At 36.8% G+C, this 13,615-nt stretch overlaps 2 protein-coding genes across 3 annotated transcripts; one reads left to right on the forward strand and one right to left on the reverse strand.

The window, feature by feature from the left end:
* Positions 1 to 3,325: 3,325 nt before the first annotated feature.
* On the reverse strand, positions 3,326 to 6,436 carry LOC116171781 (neprilysin-2-like). The gene is made up of 9 exons (XM_031488778.1): positions 6,308 to 6,436; positions 5,509 to 6,094; positions 5,312 to 5,464; positions 5,030 to 5,250; positions 4,854 to 4,979; positions 4,553 to 4,793; positions 4,336 to 4,507; positions 4,033 to 4,283; positions 3,326 to 3,973 (listed from the first exon to the last, which is right to left on the reverse strand). The coding sequence occupies exons 2-9, from the start codon at positions 6,061 to 6,063 to the stop codon at positions 3,626 to 3,628; spliced, it is 2,067 nt and encodes a 688-aa protein (XP_031344638.1). The 5' UTR covers positions 6,064 to 6,094; positions 6,308 to 6,436; the 3' UTR covers positions 3,326 to 3,625.
* Positions 6,437 to 7,059: 623 nt separating this feature from the next.
* On the forward strand, positions 7,060 to 13,200 carry LOC116171774 (neprilysin-2-like). 2 transcript variants are annotated; one of them, XM_031488755.1, is made up of 11 exons: positions 7,060 to 7,180; positions 8,061 to 8,195; positions 8,245 to 9,116; positions 9,814 to 10,540; positions 10,587 to 10,763; positions 10,814 to 11,034; positions 11,083 to 11,241; positions 11,287 to 11,527; positions 11,576 to 11,744; positions 11,801 to 12,051; positions 12,798 to 13,200. In XM_031488755.1, exons 3-11 carry the CDS (start codon positions 9,085 to 9,087, stop codon positions 13,134 to 13,136), a joined length of 2,316 nt encoding a protein of 771 aa, XP_031344615.1. In that variant the 5' UTR covers positions 7,060 to 7,180; positions 8,061 to 8,195; positions 8,245 to 9,084; the 3' UTR covers positions 13,137 to 13,200. The 2 variants fall into 2 exon arrangements, with proteins under 2 accessions (XP_031344615.1, XP_031344613.1); XM_031488753.1 differs by lacking the exon at positions 7,060 to 7,180 and having other exon boundaries at positions 8,164 to 9,116.
* The last annotated feature ends 415 nt before the right edge of the window (positions 13,201 to 13,615 follow it).

The following is a 13,615-nucleotide window of genomic DNA, read 5'->3' on the forward strand; positions in this document are numbered from 1 at the left end:
AAATTGCGATGAACTAAACCATAAGGACCATAAGTCATACATCCGGTAAATGCGTGGGAACCCGGTAACGCGTTACCCTGCGCGTTACACACATCAACACCCAAATTCACGAACATCTTTCGAAGATTTATGAATTTCTGCGTGTTATTGGAAAAGAGACCTACTTCCATCTAATACCTTGATGGTAGCGTCAATTTTACATTTCCCAAAGCAATAACAGCAATATCCCTATCGGAAGCGCTAATAATGACTTTGCTACTTGTTGGTAGTTTACCAAGATGGTAAATTATTCGAGAATCTGCCTCTTAGTGACTGCAGCACAATTCAGTTTTTACCACATCATCTTCCCTTGTCACAAATTTATAGCACTTATCTTCATATGTGGCAAACACAACTTTCCTTCCAAGTAAAGCGCAACAGGTCTTTTTTGCCTATGAACGGTATAAGTAATCTATAAGAGAGGCTTTGGGCTATCATTGCGAAGTGGTTTTATGAAATTTGCAAACTGCTTCTGAGTGGAAACAGAAATTGAGTAGGATTGTAATCTGTCCTTATTTTGCTCTCAACGATCATGTTCTGCGTGCTTCATGGAAGGGGTAACTATTTGTCAAAAGTAAGATGTACTTCTCTCGCTGACACAGCACAAATCTTGCCGAGGATGTGTTCAGAAAATCGCTCAAAGGTTTACCGGAGATCTTTTAAAAGAAGCAAAAAAAATAATCCATTGATTAAAACAACATCTACAACTGGCGATGGACTAGGAGCACTTGAAGAAATCATACTTCCGAAAAAGCTTCAGCAAAACAAACTTGTCGATTTTAATCATCGATCCATCAATGTTGCATAGAGACAACCTGGAGTCAGAGGATAGTTTAGAACGAGCTGAAGATCTATCTTCTTTTCTCTTCAAGTTTTCTGTTTCTCAGTCTAAGAAGAATTCAAGAAATACCGACAATCTTATCGCGAAATAAAGAATTTATTATTTTCCTTAATTTAATTCGTTTGGTAACTCCAAGCGGTGCGTAAATCTATAGCTATCTCTGTTCGTTGTGCTCTCGCGCGCTTATCTCTCACACGCTCGCACTCGCTGGGATTTACTATACCTAAATTTTTTTAACTTCTAAGACGTCTGCCACTATTAAAGCTACACTTAATATCGTCTGCCAGGATATATTTGAAAGTAGTGACAAAAAGAGGAATTTTTTATGAATAATTTTTATACGGTCCTCATGGTTTAAGTTCAGGGGTGTTTTTCCCTACATTGGAGGGCGTCTTTCGCTACCAACGCTGCACTTGAAATCGTCTGCCATAGCATATTTGAAAACTATGGAAAAAATGGGATTTCTTGATACAAATCTTTTCCGTGACCGTAATAGTTTGGTAATTTAGTTGATCACCTAAAGAAGTCGCCTATTCAGCGCCGCCCCAAGTTAATGCTGCCACTTACAACTGGCAGACTAGTGATTTTATTATTAGTTTTCAACGTACTCTCAGCCTGTATTGTCGAATTTTTTGTCGCTTATGGTTTAGTTACTATGTACACTGCCTCCCGGTCTATAGTTAATAATAAAAAATTATTAACCACTTTGAACAAATGCCGAGAAAGCCTACTTTACAAGTGGAAAAAAGGTTAATAACAATGTCATCAGACGCTAGTAGTGAAAAAACATATTTACATTCCCAATTTAATAATTACTCCTTCTGCTACTCTTTAGTCATTTGTACACTATTTTTTATCAGTAAAGGAAGAAGAAGAAACTAAGAATCGGTGATCTCGGCTTCAGACAAAGCATCGGTACCTTCAAAAAGTGATTTACAAAGCAACGGTACTAATATCTGTATAACAGAGCTAATATGAAAGATGGTAATGGTCTCCAAGGGTTCGTAATATACTTGCAGTTAGGATTCCGGAACAAGTATCTAAATCTCCAAGTACAAATCTCCAAGTAGGTCAATGTTGGTAGAATCAGCTGTTTAGTTACACTGAAGTGGTGGGTAAATCTGCCAAGTCGGTAATGTAGAACCAACCACGCGTCTTTTTTCATTCATTAAAATGGCGGGTCCATATAAAACTGCTAAATGATCCACGTACTGCGTCGGTAATGCGTAAATATTCAAGTAGGTCAAACGCAAAGGGTAATCCAAAAGACATAACGATAAAAACTTAAAAGAACCTGTCGAGAGAAAGATGAGGAACTTAAAGGCAAAACGTGAGCAAAAGTTAAGCCCTAAAAATACACTTGTCTTAAGAAAAATATTCTCCATCATATAAGATAACATACCTCGAATTGGTTAAACGCAAATCACAGATCCGGAAGAGCGGTTCGATAGAGTCACCAAGACATCACGGAAAAAGAGAGAACCACTCCAAAGATAAATATGCTATTGCCAAAACATTAATGCCTTAAGCAGGTAGATACGTAGTCAGAAAAGTAATGGTTACCAAGAGACTATCAAGTAATCAGTACGAAGGTAGAAACTGTATGGAAAGGGAAAAGAAATGCAACTGCGTTAGAAAGATAAACTTAAAGATTAGACACACCATGGAAGACACTGCACAACCTCGGATGGCGACACCAATAACTATAGCAATAAGAAATATATAACACGAGAGCAAATAACTAGGCAAAGGCGACTCGACAGCAACTCATTTTTGATCGCCCGTTATATGTAAAAATATCACCTGTGTAATAATGATAATATATAATTATATTATATTATTTTTAATCACCTTATTTCTAAAACTGCAGCTTTTGGAGGTTCTTTTTAGAAAATAGGTACACTTGGCTGTATATTGCCCCCCAAAACAAATCCTACGCTTACAATGGTGAAACCAAATAATATGTGGACTGTATAGAACAATGGGCACATTGGAAGAAGGAAGCTTTTACTTTGTATGTTGAGGCTAGGCCGTTTTTGGACTAATTGCACCGTACTAATAGAAGCTAGAAAATTTTAATTATTCGCTCACAAATATTTGAGAGACTTGGGCCCGTTTGCACCGACAAATTTAAGCGGAGCTTAGCTTAAGCGTAGCTTAAATTCCATGGCAACGATTATTGAGACAATGGTTGCCATGGATTTTAAGCTACGCTTAAGCTAAGCTCCACTTAAATTTGTCGGTGCAAACGGCCATTAGTTGAACACAAAAACATAATTCGAAATATAACCCAATTCCTTGCAAAAAATGGTCACATATATCTTCATTCAGCTCCTTTAACGAACGGTTTTAAGCCACCTGAGAGGGGCCATAAGAAGTGAGTTGTTTCGCAAAGATGAAACTACAATTTGGGACATTTTTATCAATTACTAGTTTGTAAATAGATTCGTCCATGCCCTAAACTTTATTTGACCATTATCTCCTGTAAATATGGGCTTTGAAATATGATTTATAATATAATACAGTTAAGATATGTTCAACAGCTTAGCTTAGCACATTATTCTTGATTAATTAAGTCAGTTCTCAAAAGTCGAAGATATCGTATTATTATTCTTATATTCTTATTGCCTTTTACCGTAAGAAACAAAAATTAGTTAAATTAAACTAAATTAAAACCTAATTTCAATAGCACATTATTGTAAGTAAAGAATGATTTATGTCACTTAGTACAATTATTGAAAACGCTTACAATGACCTCCAAACTTCGCACTTACTAACAGGGTTCATGTTACTTCCTATACGACAATTAAAATCTTTAGCAAAATAATCCGTATTACTTAGAGGCACATTTATTCTAAATTTGAAAGGAAGATGCTGATTGTTATGAATTTGCCGCTTCATCGAACTCGGTATCTCATTTGCACACCAACCATTCGCAGCCGAAATCCAAAATAATTGCCTATCGGTGTAGTTGAGAGCGGGAAGGAGTGGTTCCTTCCCATTCCGCCGAACCCATTCATTGTATCCTAAATATGCATGTCTCGCACCACCGTTATCTGCTATATTTTCTTCTATGGTCCTAAAGCCGTTTAGCTAAAGCAATTAATAACAAAAAATTCCGTTGTTGTCATGAGGATTTGTGACTAACATACATTTAATCCCAATTCGGGTACGGAATAGTTTCCATATTGATCAATCATGCACTGAACCTTTGTTATGAACTTTTCTTTTGTTGATGGTACCCACCAATCTACAAAATTTCCATCTTTATCCAAGTTTGAACCTTCTACGCCGAATGCATGAGTAATCTCGTGTGCAATTATGTAACCTATTGCACCGTAGTTAATATAACGTGGCCTATCATTGTTAACAAAGATGCTTTGCAATCTACCGGCATTCAATTCTGTAAATTTAATAATAATTGAACATGCATGTCAGCAAGCAATATAACTTACCTATACTGTTCGTTGGATAGTGGTAGTATGCGTTAACATAAAGAACTCTTCCCGCATTTCCAATCCAATTGATTTGGTTCAATGGCAGTACTAAACGTTTGACTTCAGCCTCATACATAAAGAGGTTAGTGCTCAATCTTATTTTTAGGAAGTTGTCGGATTCCACATGCAACTAAAAACTAATTCATAAATTGAAACACACAATCTTAATGTCAACCCCTTTATAATAGTCTTCCAATTTTTTGTCTGAGAGCAATTCATCGGGATACCCAACGACAGACGACATGGCTGCCAATTTTTCTAAAGCATGAAACTTTGTATCGTCATCCATCCAGTCGGCGCTTTTTACATGTTTGACAAATCCTTTTTTTATGTTGGAAATCATTTCCGTAACTTCTTGCCTGATATCTTCGTGGAAATGCTTCCGAATATATAAAGCACTGATAGCAATTGGCATACTGATTGTAATCACGTAAAGGTTATAAATCCGTTAAAAAATTGTCACTAGGTATACTAACCTCTCTAAAGTTAAGCTGACACATTTCGGCCACCTGAAAGTTGAACACTCGAATTGCTCTAACTTTTCTGTAATGTAAGGTATCGATGATTCGACAGCTTTCCACATAAGATAGTTGGCCAGTACTCTGAAATAGAAAGCTTCAATTCTGTTTTATAGGGGGCATGTTTATTAAACCTTTTTGGTGTATTATTAAGCAATTTTTCTAACTCTGAAAAGTAGCTAGGGTGTTCCACCATGATTACGTAAGAAGGTTTAATGACAACGTTGGGAATGTTTAGCACTGAATTCAAGTACTCCAACCAAGGAATATTAGGAGCTATTAGTTGTAGTCTTGATACAGGCATGCGATGGTACCCTAAACTAAAGTTTCTGTGTTCTGGAATTGCGCTGGCCATCTATAAACTTATAAGTTAAAATTGAACTGAGCATTTAACACTGTAACGCTCTCCACATTACCATACTTAAATGATGCTCGAATTTTAATGATTCATTAAGCTCCCTTTCAGCCACTCCTTTATTAGCACCTAAGACAGTGGCAACGTGCACCATTTTATTAAGGTACGGTTTGAGGTCACTTGTGTTTGAAAGGGATACGTCTGCTGGCCTTATCTGAAGAACAGATTAGTACGTGAGAGTTACAATATTATACTTACATAAAGGGTACTCAGTGAAGAATTCGTTATGCCTTCCATAATTGTAAGGGTAATCAAATAATTAACAACGTAACCTAAATTACGAAACTTGTAAACAGACTGTTTCCAATGAAATTTCTTCTGATTCCACTTCCGTCCTTTTAACACCGGCCATCCGCCTAGATCTTCTATAATTGATTTTATAGTTGTCAATCCATCTAATTCAATAGCAGTTGTATTCATGCATGCTTGATACATCTTCTTAAGCAGCCGAAACGGTCGTGGTTCTTGTGCTTTAACGTTCTCTTCCAGTGCCACCCTTAGCTGTTGTCGAACCCGATATTTCGTTATTTGAATGTATGAATTGTCATCATATGCTTGTTTGATAAAGTTTCCACATGCGAATTGATAAAAGTCATCGCATGGATCAACGCTTGCGTCTATATTGTCTAAAATACTCGAGGCTGCTTGAATACAGCCTGGAGTTAAACATAAGTTTGAGATTTGGTTCGAAGCCACATCTGAACCCACTAACGCAATATTTACAGCTACACTTAAAATTAGATATGTTTCCATACTTGTTCTTCTCTTTTACGGTGATCTATTGCTAAGGCAAAACTAAAATTAGTTTTATCTCGAGCTATGTTGCGTTTTTAATTGATATTATCTAGTAGAAATCTTTATGGACTTTTGAGTTCTACTACGATACTTCAATTTCAGTGCAATTGAATACCCGAAAAAAGAAAATTGATTGGTTAAAATTTAAAAATTACCCAAAGTAGCTTTCAATTCTTAATAATTGTGAAATTTCTATACATACCTCCTAGCCGTATGGTAAGAAATTGTTAGAAATATCGTTTACTATAAATACACTGGCAATATTCACCTAAGTCAACTTATATGTCAGGGTACTTACTCATTAGAAAAATGTTGGCCTTCCATTCCTGCTTTATAGTTTCGCATATTATATGCTTTGTTTCACACCTGTGGCTTTCATCTTTCGTGTCGATCATGGTCGATTAAGCTTTCTCATTAAATTTATAAACACTGATGTGAATGTGCCAATGAAAGCCCATTTTAAGTTAATGGAACAGGAATGGTACGTCTAACTTTAGTTTATGTATATTTTACGATCCGTTTTTAGTTCAGATTCGGTGTAATGACAAAAAGTGTTGTTTTTTTAAGTTTCTTGTTTATTTTTGTAATTTTTGCTTTTCTGTTTTTCAAGTTGTTACTTTTATCAAGCGCAGCAATGCGAATTGAAACCATTATCTCCATTCTTATTATAATCAGGGGTAGAAATCTTGTAAGTGATTTTTTTTTGTAATTTACATGAATTTTTTAAATCAAGCCTACATAACGTATACTGCCTGACATAGTTTTAGGATTGAGTTCCAGTTATTAATTTTAAGCTGTGTTTATTACATTTAAAATTGTGACGTACTCGGCCTCCTTTTTTTATGAAGAAAAGGATCATCTGGGAATTCATTGGCTTTGCGAAAGGCAATTATTTTTGTTTAATCATTATTTACTTTTAGATCGTTCCTTAAACCATAATTTTTTAGGGCACTTAAAGCAAAGTTCTGGTGGCAGGCAATATAACTAGACCGTCTAGATCAGTGGCAGATACAACATCAGGGGGCAAAGGGGGCAATTGCCTTCTCCGACAAGCCCAAAAAAGCTTACCGAAAAGGTAAAAAAAACCCTTTTATAAACAACTTCATTTACATTGTTTCCATTACATTCCCCACTTTCTATCTTATCAAAATGTGTACTATGCAGGGGGCTTCGAACCCATATGAAATATAGGTTCCGTTTCCGGACTATTTAGGTAGAATTATTTTTAAGGGTTCCGGTAGCGGTTTCGGTTCTGTGGCTTCATTAATTTTCGGTTCCGGTTCCAACTCTCTTACTGTTTTTGATTCATTTTTGGTCACTAAAATATTTTATATTTGTTTAGTATTGGGGTTAAGTTGGTAGAAATTAATGGGCAGCTCTGAATAAAGTGAAAATTTTTGGTTATTCTTGAACGTAATTCAGAAGGGAAGATTTTATTCCTGGCCATCTAGTCGATACCGGATCCAGTCATCGGCGATAAGGAATATTAATAATCAAGGCGTTTTTATTGATACTACTACAGAACTAAAATAATGATTCAAACAAGGAAAAGTAGAGCAAGTCAGAAGTCTGAAGCAAAACTTAAGAGCAACAATATAAAACGTATTTTCCTCTCACGAAGCGCAACGTATCTACTCTACCTACTGCAGAGACCAGCAGAGTCAGAACCGAAGAATACCAGTTCTTTGGCACTAATAATAACGGTATCGGTTCCGGTTATAATTGCTTAAATAACGGTTTCGGTTCTAAGTGAAGGACTTATAAATGCAGTCGGTTCCGGTACCGGTTTTTTTCGGTTCCGTGCTGTATGTGGACATCGAAGACTTGAATTTATTGTTTGAAATGGAATCCTATCCCACCTATATGTATCTCCTCTTGTATATCAATCAATCAGTCTTTTATTTTCACCATGTGGCCCCCCCTGAGAAGTTTCTCTGGATCCACCACTGTTCTAGATACATTGAGAGCCGTACACCGTGCGTCTGAAGGGACACTAAAACTAATCAGAGTTTTAAACAAGTTCGTGCATGTTTGCTATGAATAACTCGAAAAGTAATGGTTTTAAAGTGTCACCCTGTGGCACACCTCTGGTAATTTTTATTTGATCTGGTGAAAGTCCTACGTCCAGCTGTGTTTTAGGTAAAGCATGGCAGTCCATGATGTTTACTGTCACATGCTCAATCCAATAATTTGCTTTATTTGGTAAGAAGACGACATGTGGGATTATCGAATCCTTGGAAACAATTGTGATAATAATAATTGCTACCATAGCAAAATATACCAACCCAGTTAGGTCGATTGAATTTTCAAAAACTCGTATAAACGTTAACACTATCACGCACATCTTTTCTTTTTCGTTTCAGGACGTCTGGCGAGATATGAGTGTGAGTACATTGCGCACGCTAAATTAGTACTAGCACGTGGGATTTGTGGAAAAAGGTAGTTTGTGTCTCTTTAGGATGAGTGTATTGGAAGGATGCAAAATGTCTAACTGCATCCATGACCATTTACTAAACTGCTGGTTGGAGATGATCTTGCAATTGGCACAGTAGCCTCCAAAATTTTTTTTTTAGATTCTTCGGAAAATCACGACATTTATCTTATCTTTTTATTTGATTAATATCAGCTTTTTTGTAGTTATCTTATCTTAGGAAAAGAGAAACTAAAACAAGATTCAATTGTCCTTCTGTGCTCCCCTTGCTAATATGTTTTGAATTTAATCTAGATTAATCAAATTTGTTAAATTTACTTTCACCAAGGTTAGGTAAAGCTGAGTGATATTAAGCCATAAATAATAGCGAATTAACTATTTAACAAACAATGCTTGATGTGTAATAATAAGACGTTTCTTTTTGCTATATTCGGGTCGCTCGGTATGCGAGAGTTCTGACAGGAAGGGGAACACAGGTAAAAAAGGTTGGGAAGGGTTTACTTCCAGGATTCTTTTCACAGAAGTAGTGTTTTGTGTCGAACTTTACAATGATGTCGGAGGAAAAACAAGCTATAGTCAAGTGAGTTGGCGTGTTTTTATTCTTTGTGGTTCAAGCCGTGCTATGTTCAAAAATTTGAAATGTTTGCAATTCCAAATTTTAGTTCTTTGTAGTTGTATTGCAAACAAATCCAATAGTGCGCTTACCAGAGTTCGTATTTGTAAATATAGGGTAAGAAGTTTTTTTTCCTCGAGGCTAGTCATCATCGTCTTCGATCTTCGGTCTATGAATAATTATAAAACGGAGTAAGACGCGGTTAGTGAAACGCGTGGAGTGTTACGAAATTTGTTATTTTACCTGTAGGTTTAAATAGTGCTTACCTCATGTTAGATGACAAGATTAGCTTTTATATGCTATATTTAACAATATTTTTGGATTTTTACTATTTCACAAAGATTCCGATGTCTGGCCACCAGGCCACCAAGTCGCTAATCACTCGAAAGTGACCGAATTTTTAGAACCATAGTCAAATCCCGAATTGGAAAGTGAACAAATGAGTAGCCAGTCAGACTATGATTTCCTTGAATCGTAAACCATAACCCATGGCATTCTCTCCAAACACTAGATGATTAACAATCACCTATACAACTCATTGATGGTAAGGAGGGAGTTACTACTTTTTCTTCTATGGAAAATTGAAACCACTGTGACTAATTGGATAATATTAAGATGGCCAGGTTTAGGTCCTTATCAGATTCTAATTATTCTTACATTTCAGAACCCCATCATGGTGGAAAAGAAGAACAAAGATCGAGCAATGTCTAATACAAGTATCAACTGTAATTTCACTAATCACAATTGGGTTAGTAGTGATATTAGTCATTGCCTTGGTCTATATAAATGAAGACAACTCAAAGTCTACTTCCCATTTTGGTGAAACCGTGATCGTAGGTAAAGCGTTACAAAATGATCGCCCAGTTATGGCAAGTAGAATCTCGAGGCAAAACTCCAAAACTATTTGTATGACAGAAGGCTGTAATCGCACAGCGTCGTACGTCTTATCCAATATGGATCTAAGTGTTGATCCCTGCGATGATTTCTATCGATTTGCTTGTGGCAGCTTTATAAACAAGACAAGTATTCCAGACGACAAGTCCTTCGTCACATCATTTTCAGGATTAAATGATTTGCTTCAAGTTCAGTTAAGATCAATGATAGAAGAGCCCATTATGCCAGAAGAGATCCATCCTTTCGTACAAATTAAAAAGCTTTACAGCTCATGCATGAATACAACTGCGATTGAACTTGACCGTTTGAAGACCATCAAATCCATCATAAAAGGTTTAGGTGGATGGCCAGTGATAGAAGGACAACGATGGAATCAAGCGAAGTTTGACTGGATACAGTCCGTGTATAAATTTCGAAAAGCTGGCTACAGTTTGGACTACTTCCTGGCGTTTACTGTTGCAGTTGACTACAGGAATACCACAAAGCGAGTCATTCAGGTAGCAGGATCATTACAATTCTCACGTTATAGTTATCTTGCTGCAGATTGATCAAGCGATATTATCGCTAGCCAAAGAATTATTTAGTAAGGGTCTTGAGAATGATGTCGTTCGGGCCTACTATAATTATATGGTTGATATCGCCGTTATGTTCGGTGCTAATCGACTGACTGCCAAAACGCAACTTAAAAAAGCATTGGAGTTTGAAATGAAGCTATCCAACGTAAGGTGCAGAACAGTACAAGCTCTTTTAATTGGGTTTAACCCGCATAGGTCACGATGTCAATGGAGGATCGAAGAAACTACAGTCTATTATATAATCCTATATCGGTGTGCGACCTTCAGGATATGTTTCCAAGCATTCGTTGGTTAGAATACTTAAATTCAGCGTTGAATATTCCAAACGTTCAAATACAAGAGACCGATATAGTAATAGTTTCTGTTCCTAGTTACATTTCAGAACTAGAAAAATTGATTAACAGCACATCTAAAAGGTTACGTCAAAGTAATACCACGTATTAAAATTGAAGTTTGTTTTGTAGGATTCAAGCAAACTATGTAATGTGGAGAGCTATAGCTTCATCGGTACCTTACCTCACCGAAGCATTGCGACAACGAGAACTGCAATATACCAAATTTTTGAACGGACGTACGGAAAGAGTGCCCAGGTGGAAAGAATGCACCGATTTAGTGACACAAAGGTATTCGTTAACTATAACACAGTGATTAGAGGTAATTGTGTTTAGTTTGTCGGTTGCTGTAGGTGCTCTGTACGTTCGCAAATATTTTCCCAAGGGTGCCAAAGAGAAGGCCACAGAAATAATCTCTGATATTAAGGCAGAATTTATTGATATTCTCAAAGGGGTCGATTGGATGGATAACGTTACCAGAAGCCACGCTTTGGAAAAAGCTAATGCAATGGTGCCGCATGTGGCGTACCCCGATGAGTTGCTTTCAGATAAAGAAATCGAAGGGGTTTTCGAAGGGGTGAGTTAAAATGAGTTCAAATTTTGCATTGCGCTAATCAAATTTCAGCTAAATTTAACCAGTAATACGTATCTAGAGGTTAGGTTGAGTCTCACGCGGTTTGCAGCCGATTCCTCCTACAAAAAGCTTAACCAACCGGTTAAGAAAAACGATTGGATTTCTGTTGGACGACCCGCCGTTATCAACGCATTTTATTCTTTTCTCGACAACAGTATGCGTACGTTTCGGTTAATTTTCGCTGGCCGTGCGTGACAATTTCTTATTATTTAACAGAATTTCCTGCTGGGATATTGCAAGGCGTATTCTTTAGCAATGACAGGCCACAATACATGAACTATGGCGCCATTGGTTTTGTGGCCGGTCACGAAATCACCCACGGATTCGATGACCAGGGTCGACAGTTTGATAAAGATGGAAATTTGGTCGACTGGTGGGCACCCCCAACAAAGGCGGCGTTTTTAAAGAACGCCAAATGCATAATCAATCAATACGGAAATTATAGCATACCTGAATTGGGTTTAAAAGTAAGTTCCAGGTGCTTGGTGGATTATGTTGCGATTTATATATCTACTTTTTAAACGAGTGAGAGCGTATGATCATCATTCTCCTATCTAGAGGTTACCAAATACTACTAAAGTTAATTGCATAAAGGGCAAAATTAGTTAACATGTTTATGACTTTCGCGGGTCAACGGATCGGTGTACTATTTTATGAGAATAGGTACCAAGAAAGCAGTTTTAATCGGAAGGAATGTTCTACCAATTCCCTTAATTGCAACTAGCTGCATAGTAACGTAAAAATCAATCATTTTTTCCTTAAAGAGGCCTTTCACAATCAAATCGATACTTTAGACGTCAATGAGCACATTTTTTTTTTCAAGAATTGTCTACTTTACCTGGTGCTTGAGCTTCAACTAATGCTTTTCTTGGCCTACGGTCAATTCTGAATTTTTTAATAGAAAAACCTTTTTACGTCAAGGAAAATTTTATCAAGAAATTCTTATTTGAGGTGTGTACAAAAAATATGGTGATAGAGAAGAGCAAATCAAACATCTTTTTGGAATAAAATGAAGGTCGAAAGTGTTTCATTTGGAAATAACCCTGAAAAATTGCTCAAAAATTGCTTTCCTTTTTTGTCTTTTCTCGGTAATCGTGAGATCCGATCCTATTTTGTAAAAATTGTTACACAATTCCTACTCTAAGATGGTGCACCCCTAAACGGAATACCCAACTCTATGCATCTGCATCATTTGACAACCTTCTGATTTTAGGTGAATGGTATCAACACACAAGGTGAAAATATAGCCGACAACGGTGGAGTTAAAGAGGCGTATTTAGCTTACGGCTCATGGGTTAAGCGTCACGGGCCCGAACCAGGATTACCCGGTTTAGATTATACGTCCGAACAAATGTTTTGGATTTCAAGCGCGAACGTATGGTGCTCTGTGCATCGTCCAGAATCTCAAAGAACGAAGATCTTATCTGGATACCATTCCCCAGACAACTTTAGAGTGCAAGGACCGCTCAGCAATTCTCCTATATTTTCGAAAGATTTTAATTGCCCAGTAGGTTCAAAAATGAATCCGGTACATAAGTGCGCTGTGTGGTGATCCTATGTTTTTAACAGTTTGTTAAATGATTCTAAATAAATACTTGCCTTAAGACACAAAAAAATGGAACTAAGCTTGGTCAAGCTACTCAGACTGCAGTTCTCACAATACTAATATAAAGCTCCTACTTCACAGCAAATTGGCATATAATTATTGCATCCGTTGCTGATACATTGTGGTCGTTATCCTTGTAACTGCAACACAAGGATAAACATTAATGACTTAACAGGTCTTGTAACACATTATGTTACAAATGCAAAAAAGGAATATTGCTTCAAATTACGCGACTACTCTTTCTCGACAGTGTTGGAACGTTTCGGAACACTTCCCAGTTTTGCTAGAATGTCCTAGAACAAACACGTCACATTTCTCGGAAAGATTGCGACACAGCCGCCTTCGTTCTTTATCGCTGATGACTAATCTTTTATTTATTTTATTTATTGATGTTTATCGAAATTTCAGGAATTTTATTTATTTAT

The sequence above is a fragment of the Photinus pyralis genome, unplaced genomic scaffold (genome assembly GCF_008802855.1).
Source record: "Photinus pyralis isolate 1611_PpyrPB1 unplaced genomic scaffold, Ppyr1.3 Ppyr1.4_LG5, whole genome shotgun sequence".
In the NCBI taxonomy this organism is placed as follows: Eukaryota; Metazoa; Arthropoda; class Insecta; order Coleoptera; family Lampyridae; genus Photinus; species Photinus pyralis.